The sequence below is a fragment of the Macaca nemestrina genome, chromosome 1 (assembly GCF_043159975.1).
Source record: "Macaca nemestrina isolate mMacNem1 chromosome 1, mMacNem.hap1, whole genome shotgun sequence".
Taxonomy (NCBI): domain Eukaryota; kingdom Metazoa; phylum Chordata; class Mammalia; order Primates; family Cercopithecidae; genus Macaca; species Macaca nemestrina.
In genome coordinates this window covers 174,170,746-174,185,949 of record NC_092125.1, presented here as the reverse complement: position 1 = coordinate 174,185,949, position 15,204 = coordinate 174,170,746, and the positions used below count along the sequence as shown (strand labels likewise).

Sequence of the window (15,204 nt, the reverse complement as noted above, 5' to 3'; positions counted from 1 at the left end):
TCCATCCAGCCACACTCCCTGAGTGTCTCCTGTGTGCCAGTTGCTGGGCTAAGTACTAGGGACACAAAAGTGAATTCATCATCCCTTTGGGGACCTCATGTCTACTAGGGGTAGGGGCGGGTAAATGAATGAGTAATCTCAAGGTTTTTCAGTAAGTCTACAGATATCCAAGGTGCCATGGAGAAGCAGAGCAGGCAGTCACTGGCACTGGTGGTAGTATCAAGGAAATTTTCTCATGAGATGGCGTTTTATGTGTCTGGAAAATTTGAGTAGTAGTTTACCAGAAGAGAGGGGAAATGTCTTCCAAGGCAGAAGAAACAGTGCAGGCACAGACATGGAGGCATGGAAGAGTGTAGGATATGTGTGAACTGTTGGGTGTGGATGGAGCATAGTGGACCTGAAGCAAGGTGGAGAGGAGTGGTGGTGGGCAAGATAGGAGAGTGGATGGGAGGCTAGTTTCTAATGGAACTTCTAACTTTCCTCAAAGATGGGGCCACCGATTAGAGACTCAACATGGCAAGATTCACTCCATTCCTTTCAAGAGATGGCTCTAATTACTACTCCTGCCAATGCAATAAATAAAACTTGAGGGCATTAGGAGTCATTTTAGAATGTTTGTGGCTCCTATGAAGCTGTGTGTGGGGGGGGTGGGGGTTGGTGGTGGGGTAAGCCCATTTCTTTTTTAAAATCACATACATTGCGCCTTAGCTACCCTCCCTTCCATAAAGGTTTTTTGTGAAGCTGGAATGTGATATCAGATGTCACAGGGCAGTGTGGTTTATGAAGCCGGTAGAAATGTTAGTTCTTACCATTTGTAAGTACACCTTGGCACCTGGAGGACAGGAATATTCACTCCTGCATCACTCTGTTCCAACGCTGTGTTCCCACTCCTTAGATTCCCGGAAGTACTGTTTTCAGCTGCTGGCCCTTCCAGGAATAGCCCTAAAGAGCCAGAAGGGCAAAGGAGTAGTGTTGACCACATCATGGTGATACAAGGTAATAGCTTTCAGAGGTTTTGCTCTGGAACTGTTCCTCCTTTCAATATGGCATCTGAAAGATAATTGGAAGTCCCCCAAAAGTGAGGTCACCCCCAACTTCTCTTCCTACTGCTGGAGAATCAGTGATTGTCAGAGCTGAAAGGGATCATAGAGATTTTGCTGTAATGCACTCATTTTATAGATAAAACACTGAGGCTCAGAGATGTGAGGTGAATTTCCTTGGTGCTGCAGCATTTTAATGACAGAAATGAGACCAGAAACCAGGTCTTCTGACCCCTGGTCCTGTGGTGGTTCTGTTCCTCCCTGCCACTTCTCCTGTTTGAGTTTTTCAGCAATGTGAGGACATTTAGCCAATCTGGATACTGACATTTGAAGGAGGCTAACCACTAGAAGAATGTCAAGGAAAGAAAGATTTATGTAGGTGAATTCACCCAATCCATTGTCCAATCTTCAGTCATGCAAATGTAGGAACTGGACTTTGCCCAAGTCAGAGACATTTGGATCTAGGAACACACTGATCAAGCCCTTAAGTGACTGATGTAGATAAACTAGAATAAATAAGCAATATGTTAATGGTTGCCTTGTTAATAGTTAAGAGATTGGTCAACAGGGTCACATGGACTTGACTTCAATTCTGACTGTCATCTGTAATGAAATTTCTGCTTATGTAACTTTGGGTGAGTTACTTGATCTTTCTCAGCCTCAGTTAGTAGATTATGAAGATTAATAAGTATATCATGAGGATTAAAGGTAATAATGCAGGTAAAGCTCTTAGCATATAGTAAATCTTCAGAAAATGATAGTTCTTACTACCATAATGATTGTCCATTCCTCTGAATTCAGATTTCTCTCTAGGTGGTAGGTTATCTGCCAAAGACCATAACCCCTTGAATAATCCCGGGTAATTATTGCCAACTTCTAGGTTTGGGATTTTTTTTTTTTTTTTTTTTTTTTTCTGAGCTTCATCCTTGGATTCACACAACCTTTTTCCAACCAAGATACAATAAAACTAATTAGATTTCTGCTTCTAAATTATAATCACATTTCATAATCACAAGCCTTCCTTGAGAGTCATCTTAATTGGAATTAAGGGTTTTCCTGAATTCGTCAGGTCCACATGACTGGTGGTCTTTAGCTTTTTTCCATGAAAAGAGGGGTGCATATCTACAGGCAAATTAAAAAAATACAGGATATGTTGGTAATAATAACTAGTTAATTAATAATGGTTAATGTTCCTACAGTGCTTTACAACTTAGAAGAGTATTTCTTTTCATGCACTATCATATTTTTTTCTTCCACCAAACTTGTAAAATAGGTTTCATTTCAGTTTTGCACCTGGGGAAGCCAGAATTGATGAGCTTTGGTCTTTTCCATCTCAGTAGAAGGTGTCACAATTCTCCCTGTCATTCAGGACCCAAACCTAGAAGTCATTCTTGATGCTTCTCTTCTTCCTCTTATACCTTACATTTAACCTATCAACAAGTCCTTTCTGCTTTGCTCCAAAGTGGACCCTGAATGAGGCATTCCTGCCCCTCTTCACTATTAGTATCGTAGTTAAAAATAGTTTTATTTCTTGCTGGATTTGTGTGCTAGCCTCATAAATGGTCTCCCTGTTTCTGTCCTTCCCTCTGATAATCCATTCTCCACACAGCAGCCAGAGTGATATTTTAAAAATGTAAATCAGATCATGTTACTCTCCGGCTTAAATTCCTCCAGTGGCTTCCCATTGCAGTTGGGGAAAAAAAAAATAACTCCTTGCCATATTCAACAAAGTCTTGCGTGATCTCTCTCTGACTTTTATTGCTTACCATGCCCCCACGTAGTCATCATCCAACCACAATAACCTTCTTTTTGTCCCTCAGACATTTCCAGTTTATGTAGCTTTCGCGTTAACTCTGCCCTCTGTCTGGCATGGCCCTTCTCAAAATATTCACATGGGCTATCTCTTTCTCTTTGTTCAGATCTCAGCTTCAGTGTCATCAGAGAAGAGCTTCCCCTTACCCCAAACAGTCCCTTCTTCTACTCCAGCAGTATTCCATTTCCCTGTTGTATTTTATTCTTAGCACTCGTCCCTATCCAAAATTAATCAGTCTTGCCTAGGTGCTTTATAGATATTAACTTGTTTAATGCCTTTAACCAGTCTAGACAGGTACTACTATATTCGTTTTACTGATGAGGAAATTAAGGCAAGGAGAGTTTAAGTAAATTGCTCAAGGTCACACAGTAAGTAATGGAGCCAGAGACAGGTCTGCTCTAGATCCTGCACATCTGTCCATGAAGCTGCAGTCTCCTGGCCTGGGCTTTGCTGATACAGCTGCAGTTCTCAGACCAAGTTCAATAAGAGTCCCAGTTCTAGTCCAGTGATACCTGAAGTCACATGTTTCATTCTGGGCCTCACATTTATGAAAGGTACTGACATCATGCTCCAGATGGAAAACATAATTTAAAGCCAGTGAATTTAAGAAGCAGTTGAACAGTTTTGGGTTGTCACATCAAATTGCCTGCCCAAGGTCAAAATATTAGTAAATTATAGATCTAGATTTTAATTGAGAGTTGTCTGACATCCCCCTCCTCAATGCTGACTTGAGATTATTCAAGATGACAGAAGATAAGTGCTGCCTCAGAGGTTCCTTCCTCCCTCTCTGTCTTTGAAAAAGCACAGGGAGAAGAGGGCTGAAGATGTGGCTGTCCAGTAAATTGGAACCATCTCGGCTCCTCTGAAATTCTAGAAGAATAAGTGAACAGTATGACACCCTGCAAAACTTCATGTGTCTTAATCACATTAAAATTCACAATTCAGTTTTGGATTTATTTTTCCTTGCTTTGTGAAAGTTATTGACTTGGGACTTGCTTCTGGATCTCAGTTGGACGTCTGACCTCATGCCATTATTGTCATCCATTTAGAGGTCATTTATTTCAGTATTCTTGAAAGGCAGCCATTCCCAATGGTTGGCCTTCTCTATTGCATGTGACACATCGTAGCTCTTCTGCTTAGCTTTTCTTGGTCACACAGCTAGCAGGTGGTGACTTTGGCCTCCATTGTGGCCCTTACCTCTGACTTTGTAGCTCTTCTGCAGTACTCTTCGCTCTGGTTCTGTGGAGTTTTGACTCCGAGATACCCATGACCTTTTAAGTTTCCCAGCACCAGCTAACCTTTCTGAGAATCTGCATCAGAGGGCTGCAGTGGTCAGGGTGGCAGGTCACCAGTTGACTAATGGCCTCCTCCAAGGTTTGCTGGCAGACACTGCGTTGCTGTGAACCCTATTGATCCCAGAAGTTTGCCTGCTGCTTAGACAGTCTTTGCGGGCGTGAGGAGGTAGTGAGTCATGGAGCCACCACCCTTGCTACCCATCTGTTCTTGTGGTGAGGAGAACAAAGATGATCTCTTTGTGGTATCATAAAACCTAGAAAGACATTAAAAATTCCGTTAAAATTTCATACCCTTTTAGCTCTTGAAATGTACAATCTATTATGAGGGGAAAAAAAATAAAACCCACTGTAATTTTCCCCTCACTGCCCTTACTTCAGAGGCTACTTAAGGGACCAGGTAATGATTTTACGGTGTTTATTAATACTTCATGTTCTGCTTCCCTCCCCCATTCATGTGTCTTTAAATTGAAAGCACAGAAACTGCCAGGGGATCTTTAAAATCCAGAGCTTTTGCGATGTCATATGTTGTTCTGTTATCGGCATTGTATGTAGAGATCTATTTTTGACTCAGTGCTGGGCATGGAGTGGGGGGGCAGTATTTATTTTTAAAATGCACTTTGAAGTAATAGAAATTACATGAGTTTTGGAGCCAGATATACATGAGTTTGAATCCTGGCCCTGCCATTTACTACCTTTGTGACTGGTGTCAAACAAGTTACTTAACCTCCGAAGGCCACTCAGTTCAACCACTTTCCAGACTGGGAAAGTGATACCTCTCTCTGGTAATCTGGATGACCTCACACAGAGACCTCTTAATGCAGGCCTCGTGGGAACAATCTTGTCTTATCCTAATGTCCAGATAATTTTTAGTTTTTCTTAGTTGTTCTGAGTAATTACTTTTATTTTCTCTGTCTCTCGTGGGTATCATGTAGAGTAACTGCAAGATATCCCTCACCCCTTTGGCTGCTTGGGAATTGACAGAATATTGAAGACTCATCTATAGTAGATTTATAAGCCATTGGTATAAAGCTGTAACCTCACCTCAACTTATTTTGTTCCCATGTTTGGTTTATTTAATATTTGATCCCACTTACCTCATTTTATATTTGCCTACTAGTTATAAGCTGCCTGAAATAATTTATAACATAGCATGTAGAAATATGTCTGGAACATAGTAGGTACTCAATAGATAATTTGGTAAATGAATGAATAAATAAGCATTAGAGATACAGATACAATATGTTTCAGAGGAGAATTAAATAAAACAAGGCAAGATAATGAGTTTGTGCATTTGAGATATCTAAATAAAAATGTAGAGTAGGCATTTGGATCTATGCTGGGAAAAAAGGCTAGAAATAGAGATTTGGAAGTCATCAGTGTAGATGATATTTGAAGCCATAGATATGTGAGAGACTCTAGAGGGAGAAGAGAAATTTTAGTAATTTAGAGGCTAGGTAGAGGAAGATGCGCCTGCAAAGGAGGCTAAGGATGTACCTGTGAAGGGCAGGGAGATAATGAGGAGATTTTGGAAGGGAGGGAACAATCTCCAAAGATGCTGAAAAAGGAAGGGAGATAAGAACTGGATATTGTTCATTTGATATAGTGACTCAGGGACCTTAGTAAAAGTCACTTGCTTATAATAGTGAGGCAGAAGATAAAGTTGTATAGTAGCCACAGCTAACACTGAGCACAGAGGCTGTGCCAAGTGCTTAATGTGGACTGTTACATTACAACAACCTGATGAGATGTGTAGTCATCTCACCTCATTCCCATTTTTTACAGAAAATCAAAATGAGGCATAAAGAAGTTAATCACCCAAGGTCATATAGCTGGGTTCAAGCCAAGACAGATGTCAGGACTTAGAATCATAGCTGAGAGAATGAAGCCAGAAAGTTGAGATAACTCAAGAAATTTGGTCGGAGTGTGGGGGGAGAGAGAGATGGGGTGGTCACTAGGGGAGGAAGATGGTTGGAAATAGGTAGAGTGTTTCGCTGTTTGGTTGGTTGATTGTTGGAAGATGGAGATTTGCTTGAGCATGTCTGATTGCTGAGAAGAAGATTCTAGTAGTGAGTGACAGGTTGCTGATACCCAGAGAGAAGGGAGAATCAGTACTCTAGGTCCAGAGAAGGCAGGCAGGATTAGCCTTGGAATATAGACTTTCTATTTTAATAGGTAGGAAGAAGACAAAAATGGTTCAGATCTGAGGAGCAGCATGTACTCGGAAGGGGGAAGTTAAGGGATTTCCCTTCATGTGGCTTCTGTTTTCTTTGTGAAGTAAAAAGTGAGATGATCTTCTGACAGGGTGGTAGCCAAGTGAGAGAGTCAGAATGTGGAAAAGGTTTAAAACAGAAGTACAGAGGATGGGGAAAAGATGATTAGAGAAGACTTGGAGGATATCAAATGATACACAGAACTCTGTTAGGGGTCGTCATGAATTTATTATAAATCTGCACTGTGGTGTGATTTTCTCCAGCAGCACTCAGCATCTGGTTGTAAGCACAAAGGAAAGGGTTGTTCTTTTGTTTTAGGAATCTTAATGAATAGCAATAGTCTGTTCTACAAGTCCTTGACACCACCTTCTTCTATATGCTGTATCTAATCAGTTACCAAGTGCTGTCAGTCTTATGCTTCAAATACCTCTATAATTCATGAACTCTTTCCACCTCAAAGTGCTAACAAGCATGCGTTCCCATAATCTCACACCTGGATTATTCAACAGGCTTCTAACACTTGTCGTTGAATGGAGACTTGCCTTTTTCAATCCATCCTGAACACTACAGCCAGCATGAACTTTTTTATAATGAAAATCTAATCTAATCCGGTGACCTCCCAGCATAAACCTTCCCAAGTCTTCCCAATGCTTTTAGGGTAAAAATCAAAAACCCTATTATGGTCTCCCCTCCTTCTGGCACCACTCTTTCCATTGATCTCTGACCTCAGTGGACATCTTTCGTTTTTCTGCACATGAAACCCTTCTCACCACAAGACCTGCTCTCATGGTCTTGTTTTGCTTCCAGTATCAAATCCATGTTCCAGGAAGAAGGATAAGGATAAAGGGCAAAAGTATGGACTTTGCTTCTGTTCCAGTGTTAACTCTGAAACCTCACTCAGTCTCTTATGCCTACATGTCAATGGCCAGAACTGTATTACATACCACTACCTGCAGGGGAATCTGGGAAAAGATCCATTTTTTTTGCCAGTCACATTTCAGCTTCCAATAAAATGAGAGTTGTGTTATTTAAAAAGAAGAGGAGGAAGGGCACTAGGTAAGCAACCTGGAGTGCCACCTTCAATGAGGAGGTGTTCTCCAGATAAAGAGTTGAGTGAAGGGGATGCTGACAGAAGTGACAGCATGAATACAGTTCAGTGCTGAGCAATATGGTGTGGGAAGAAGGTGCTGGAACACTGAGTTTGAGGCAGGGAATAGGGAGGGAGGAAACAGAGAAGTAGGCAGGGACCAAAAAATCATAATGCCCTTCTTCTATTCCAGCTGAGGAACTTAAACTTCACCCCATGTGTTAACCTCTAAATGAGGTCTTACACGCCAGGTGATGTCAAGCAAGATGGTCTACTGGGTATGGAGAGAAATGTTGGTATTTTTATTTATCTTCATTTTTATTTCATTTTATTTAAATTCTATTTTTAGGTATGCTTCTTGACATGCACACATATAATTTATAAGTTCAGTAGTATATTATATACAGTTTATAAGTAATAAATAGCCATGTTGGGAGTCCATCTGAAGACTTTTTTCTTAGTGACATGCACAGTCAAAATGTTTAGAAACTATTGCATTAGGCATCAGGGAACTGTTAAAACATTTTAAACAAGGAAATGATGTGATCCAAATTGAATATGGTCCAATTTGCCTTTTGTTTCCCCTATAGAGTTCTTTAAATTTTTAAAAATTTTAGAATGTTAGTACTTAGAAACGTTAGGGAGCATCAACTCTGTGTTATAAGTAAGATAACTAAGGCCCAGGAATATTAAATAATTAGAACCATTAATTTGTGGCTGAGCTGGAGCCCCATCCAACCTGGGTCTCATCTCCTCCCAGTGGTCCTTTGTGGCCCTGTGCAGAGTGCTTTCTCTCTTCCTGAATGCACATCCCTATTCCTCAGCAAATACTCTTCTCATCAGAACTATGACATGTGGGAACCAAGAGGGGAGTAAAAGGGCATATTTCTAAAAATCATGAAAACTAAGAAATCTGTTTTGTAAAAATGAATCACCTATTTCACCTCAGGGTTCTGTTGACTCTTTAGCTATCAACATGGAAGTCTCTAGGTACCGATTTCTGCAGGTTCTGTTTTCATGATGCCCGACCCATCAGCAGTTTAGCTGAGACACACCATTGTACAATGTCAATATTTTAGGTATTGTATTTGCAAGGCCTGCGGTCTAAGTAAGCGAATGAACTGAACAGATTTCTGACTTGGTGAGACAGAGACTTTCTAAGGGGTACACTGCCCCACTTTATCTTACCCCTGTGTATATGAAGAAACACGTGTTTGCCCATGGGAATGTGTATGTATTTGGATCTATTTCACAGAGTATCTTATAAAAACTGATATGAAAAGCAAGTCAGATTTATAGAATCCTGTTTCCTGAGGTTGTGAATACTAGTTCAGGACTTTGCTGACTACTTTTTGACCAGTGTAACTGATTTATTTCCCCATGCCATCATCAACCCAGCTATGCAAGTACAGGAAGACAGGGACTCTAATAACCAGATGGTGATCAAGATCTGTGTTCTCTTGGGTGTACTAAACTATTCTGAAAATTCAGTTTATAGGGGTACAGACTAAGGGTTATACATTTCCAAACAAATGTGTTTGTCAAGTTGATGATCATGTTTACCAAGATCGTTTTATCACCAGCTGAGTCCTCTTTTAATGGCTTAGGTCACCCTGGAATTATTTCAAAAACCAGCCTGATGTTTAGAACCTCCTGTGGGCTCAGGCTTGCCAGACACAAATCTAAAATGAAGCCTGTAGCCTTCATGGTAGCACACTCTAACCTCAAGCACAATTATATGAATCATGGACAAATGTTTTCACTTTCAAGCAAGTGTTTGCCTCAGCAAAAATGACCACTTATTTAAGAGAGCTGCATATTTTTATATATATATATATATATATATATATATATATATATATATATATATATATAAACAGTTTTGGCTATAAGAATCTTGACTGTATTTCCCACGGAGAATTATAGATTTATACATGTGTCTCTGTGTGTGTGTGTGTCTGTGTGTATGTATATATAAACACCATATTCTGTGTCTTTTATATGTCGTATCACTTGATTATTATAACTACTATGAAGTGTTATCGTTCTTCTCATTTTATAGGTGAGGAAACTGAAGCTCAGAGAGGTGAAATAACATCACAAAGCTAAGAGGTGGTAAATTTGGCACTTTTAAAATTATCTAGTTATTACAAAAGTTGATTTTCAAAAAACAAACTTAACTGACATTTCCGTTTGGGGCCTCCGTTTTCTCCTCTATGAACTGAGGAGGATTGAATTCAGTGATTCTCAAACCAGAGCATGTATCAGAACCACCTGGGGGAATTCTTAAAACACTAATTCCTGGGCCTGCTTAGAGTTTCTGAGTCGGAAATTCTCGGGAGCGATTAAGAACTGGCATTTCCAATAAGTTCCCAAGTGGTGATCCCCAGCCATACTTTGAGATCCACTGGAGTAGATGATCTCTCAGTGTCTTCCAGCTGTTACATCCTGGAGGGTCAGCGACCTGCCTAACTTCATTGATGTGTGGCCAAAAATACTACTTCTTCACGGAGTGACTTTCCTACTACTTTGGCCAAGTTCGGTGGTTAGCCAGGAAAATTCTCGACATGAATGGAGGAAAATGCTGATGAAAATCAGTCCTCCATGTGTTTATTAACTCATTTGCCAGACTAATATTGACTGAGTATACCCTTTGCAGATATTGTGCTACATACTGGAGATACCGCATGTGAAGATATTTGGCCCCTGCCTGTGAGATGCCTATCAACTAAGGAGAAAACACATAATTAATTTATTGTTATTACTAAAAGGGAAGTGCTAAGACCTATGAGAATAAAATACTTCTGTAGGATTTGTGATGGTGACTTCAAACTTTTCCTAAACAGGCCTATTTTCTACTGTGGTTTTAAGTCATAAATTGTCTATTCTCTGTATCTAGTTTGATTCTGTTCTTAGCTTTTTGACGTATTTCTTTATTGGGGTAGGTCAGTAAGCGGTGTTTTCATTTAATTTTTACCAACCTAGGCATTACCTTCCTGCCCTAGATGAAACCTTAGCTTTGTCCAAAATTTGCATTTTCATTTTTAGCATATAGTGACAGTTTAAATCAACAGCAAAAGCAGAAACCCTTGTCTAAAGCAGTTTCCTCACTGTGATTCCAGCTTCAATGAAATGAGAAATCCTAGGGAGATGAATTCAGATTGTCATCTCTACTCGCATCCTAACAGTTTGGCTTCTTGAAAAAAAATAAAAGATGAAGGAAACAGGACTCTTGAAGGGAAGATGTCTACTGTAAAAAAAATAAGAGAAAGGAAATAGTGTACTGATAATGGTTATCATTTGTTGAGTATGCATTATGTGCCAGGGACTGTCGCCAAACATTTTACATGAATTAGCAGGTGAACTTCCCCAGTAACCAGTGAGGTACAGGTACCATTAATTATCTTCCTTTTACAGATACGGAAATTGAAGCTCACAGAGGGTAGATAACTGTCCCAAAGTCTCATGGTTATTTGATGGAGGAACAGGAATTCAAAAGCAGGCCTGACTCCAAAATCTCATGCTTTTTACCAGTAAATTAGATCTCCAGTCATTTGAATCCATGCATTTTTCATAGGGATGGTGCTGACTCATTTGGCTTCCTGGTTTTCTGACTCATCTCACTGAATAGGGCCAGATCCGATATGTCTTCTGCATTCTCCCTTATATCATCTGTCTCCCTGCTGCCTTTTCTATTATGGTCCACCTGCTCCATCATCTTCTTTCCATGGGCCTTAAAGGAATACCTTCCTGTGGACTGTCTCTGTGATGCAGTAGAAATCCGGTAAGCTTGCCAGGGTGTTAAAAGTGCATTTGTTTAGGACTATAATGTTTATTTGAAAGGGACTTTCAATCACAGACATGACTTTTTTATGAGCCTCATTATATATCCTTGTGATTGGAAAAATGCATCAGTAAATAATGCCTCCATGAAGAGTCACTCTCACTTGCATTATTTTAAAAGATTTGGTAATAAAAGGTACTCAGATTATTGATAATCCATAATTATTGTGAAGTAAATAATACGTGTTTTCAAATAAAATTCACCACGATAGTGATGAGAGTATGGGCTTTTATCTTTCTTTGTAAGTCAGAGACTTATAAACGATAGGTTATCCGTCACTAAGGAATATGTAGACACATTAATTTTAGCATTCAGTTTTTTTCTCTCTCTTTTCTAAAAACCATGATTCTATTCTTCAAAAGAAAAGGTGGTTTTATTATCTTTCCAGCTCTTTAAAATGGTTCAAAAGTCTTGGCCAGCAAACACCTTTTTAAAAAATCAATTCTTCAGTAATTTAGAGTGAGTCACACCCATATGGGGGGATGTGCTTTCAAAATAATTAAAGTAGAGGTGGCAGGATTTTAGATCTTGAGAAAATGTGCTTGGAAAATATCCTTTGATTTGTTATCAATCCCAAAGCTTTGATAAAATAGGATAAGCTGGAATCAACTTCTGAACTTTCTCACTAGCTAGTGGTATGTTACCAGTAGTTCAGAGAATGCTGAATGCCCATCTAATCTACACTGTCATCCCTTTTATTAACAAAACTTAGGCTGTTAGGGATACATCAGGATCTTTCGTTATAGACTACATTTCCGAGCTCCCTTTACAGCTACACATGTTCATCTAAGTGTTGGCCAATGAGGTGTAAGCAGACGTATCCTGCAGGATTCCTGAGAAGGCTCCTTTACAGAGACCAGGCAGTGGCCATCCTCTTTCCCTCCCCTGGGTCTAAGTCAGGTAGGTTGGCTGGAATTGTAGCATTGATTTTGGATAAGGGGGACAGGTGCTGTACTCCAAGGATGGCAGAACAGTGAGCTTTCGTGGAACTTCTGTACCAGCCTTGGATTCACTACCTCTGGACTTTGTTTATATGTGTAGGAAATTTGTTTTTGTTGTTGTTGTTTTGCTTTATTAAAAGTCACTATTTCATACATTTGTAGCTATACTTAATCATAACTTATAAAAATGGTGACTCATAAGGTTTGGGAGAACAACAGTTAAATTAAGGTAGTAAGTTTAGCTATCATTATTGAGCACCTACTATGTGCTAGGAACTGTTCTAAGATCTTTATTTGTAATAGCTCACATAACTCATTCAACAGTCTTCTAAGAGACTTACCCCCATTTACAGATGATCAAACAGTCACAGAGAGGTTAAATAACTTGCCCAAGATCACACAGCCAAGCCAGGAGTTAAAACCTTCAGTCTATCTCTTGAACTTTTTCTAAATCACTGTGATGAAGTGACTTGACAACATTTTAAAAACAAGTAAAGCTGGTCCTAAACTCCAACTTTTCCCCATGTAGGAGACCTGTCTCCTAGCCTTGTTGCTAGTTATGTGAGTTGGCCTCTGGCACATCACTTAGAGCCCCTGTGCCTCAGACTTAACAGTAATAAGAGGTGTGGGACAATACCTCACCATTGTTTATTATCCATTCTGAGTCTGGCACTATGCCAGACACACAGATGTGTGAATGACAGCCCACCCAGAGGGAGACCATGCATTAGTCAAGGAGACAAGGCCTGAACACCCAAGAAAAGCCAAGGAGCAGCAAGGGAAGTGCAGAACCACAATGTCGCTACATCCTGGAGAGCTCTTGGTGCTTGATATGTGGCTGGCAACCAGTGGATATCCCTGGAACCGAAGTGACAATGCACGTTAAGTGCCCTGTGAGCAGGCAGAAATAAATGTTGTGAATCAAAAGAAGAGGGAAGCTTTGCATCTAAAGGATTCAGGGACACATAGTAAGTGCTTTGGTTCGTGTTGGTTGTGCCAGTAAATGAAGGAGTCTTGTAGTTGGTAAGATGTGGGGAGGTGATGGGAAGTTAGACTCTTACTCCTTCTGGCTTTCTCTGCCCCAGGGCTAGTTCCTGGAACACACCGTGTGCTCCCCTGCCTTGGTACCTACACACAGGTACCTACCTGTTGACTTGGGATGCTTTGCCAGCCTTTCATCCTGGCTACCTTCTTATCCTCCTGGTCTCAGAAGAAAATGACCTATATGGAGGCTCTCCTAAGTAGACCACATCCCACTTATTTGCTCTACTGTGTGGTGAAATACCATCAAAATGGAGGATATGGCTCCAAAGTCAGTGCATACTGTCAACAGTGAATCAGCCAAGAGGATCCTTGAAAATCCCTGAGGGAACTATCTGCACAGTGGAAACCGATAAGCTATCTCCACTAAGTCTAACACATTAATTCCAGTATTTCTTTCTTCCCCGTTCGAGATAGCTGTCCTATTTTAAAGTCTAGGTTGTATGGAAAAAATCTAGGTCACATGTAGCCAAGCTATAGGTTATACATCCAAGGAGTGTCGTGTACATAGACCCTCATGATGTGAGTGACACACCCCTGAGGTTTTTCAGTGTATATAGAACTGTACACAGTGGATGTATTAGGGTCAGATGTAGCAAAAGGAGATATTCACACGAAAAGAAAATAGACACTGAAGCCAACCCAGAAAAGAGCTGATTTACACTCCAGTCTAGGGTTGAGCTCCCTGTGTAGGATGGTGAAATGAATCACTTGCATTATTTATATTGTTTAATTTCTCTCTGCATCTCCTTTATTTGCTTCCTGAAGCCTATGCACAGTTGACTTTGTGTGTCTATCCCTGCAAACCACAGATCTTCACTTCCTATTATAACACTTATCACATTTGAATTTTTCATGGATTGTTTGTAATTATGGGTTATATGTTCCTGCCAGATTATACATTCCATAAAGGCAGGGGCCATGTCCATCTCGTTACCTGCTGTGGCCCAGCACCTGCATGGTACCTGGCACACAGTCTTTCCAAGCAATTCTGCCCTAGACATTGTTGTGGTTTTCTACTCACCGGCCTTCAGGGAGATCCACGCAACTTCTTTCTCAGTTACTCAGCATTAAGATCTGTAGTTGCTGAAGCACTTAGTTAAGCTTAGGGTGGAGCTAAAACCTGCCTGGGCTGGTGCTTCTCTGATACAGAAACTCCTGAAACTGATGATTATCCAGAGATACTTGATCTCTTTGGGGTGCCTGAGGAGCTCTGGACCACCTTAACTCATTATCACCTCCTTAAGCTTCTCCACCTCTAAATGCTCTTCTCACCACTCCCACTCCCACCCCGTCCCCCTTGCCCCAAGGCTCCTCCCCAGCCTGACTAACTGAGGCTCTTTCACAATCCTGGTAACAAAAGCATCATCTTCGTTTTAATTTTTTCTTTTATCTTCAAAAGCATCTAAAAGTAAACACAACTAAAGAAAAACCAGAAAGTGAATGAAGCAGAAAAACAATCTCAGCACTCTGATACAGTACCCCAAAACAGTTTTAGTTCACTTTGCCTTTTTTTGTGCCATTTTAACACAGTTGAAACCATGCCTTATGTGCCACTTTGTAGTCTGCAGTTTTAAGGTGACATTATTGCATATTCATATTTTCATTTTTTCATGATTTTTTAGAAGCATAATTTTAATAACACCATAATATTTTATTGAATGATCTAATGATATTTTTAAGCCTTCTGTTAAAGTTGAACATTTAAATGTTTACCTTTTTTTCTCAAGTATGTAAATATTATGGTACAAATACACAAAAATATTGCAGGGAACCTTTTTATTTTCTGCATCTGACAGACTGGCAGAAATGGAATTACTAGGTAAAAAATATAAGCTCTTTAAAATAGATTTTTATTTCAGGTGATACTTAATGCATATTTAGTGTAAAAAACTTGGAAAATACAGAAAAATATTTCATCCAGCATTTACCT

At 40.0% G+C, this 15,204-nt stretch overlaps 1 protein-coding gene across 18 annotated transcripts in view; it reads left to right on the top strand.

Annotated features, from left to right (window-relative positions):
• LOC105495149 (FGGY carbohydrate kinase domain containing) overlaps positions 1-15,204 on the top strand; it is a 440,526-nt gene that overhangs the window by 165,284 nt on the left and 260,038 nt on the right. Inside the window, exon 1 of one of the 18 annotated variants that reach the window (XM_071092369.1) lies at positions 12,075-12,189. The exons of the other annotated variants lie outside the window; for them this stretch is intronic. Coding sequence (XP_070948470.1) covers positions 12,090-12,189 — 100 coding nt within the window. The 5' untranslated portion in view covers positions 12,075-12,089. Of the gene's footprint in view, positions 1-12,074; positions 12,190-15,204 lie in introns of those variants that run through there. 18 annotated transcript variants of the gene reach the window in all.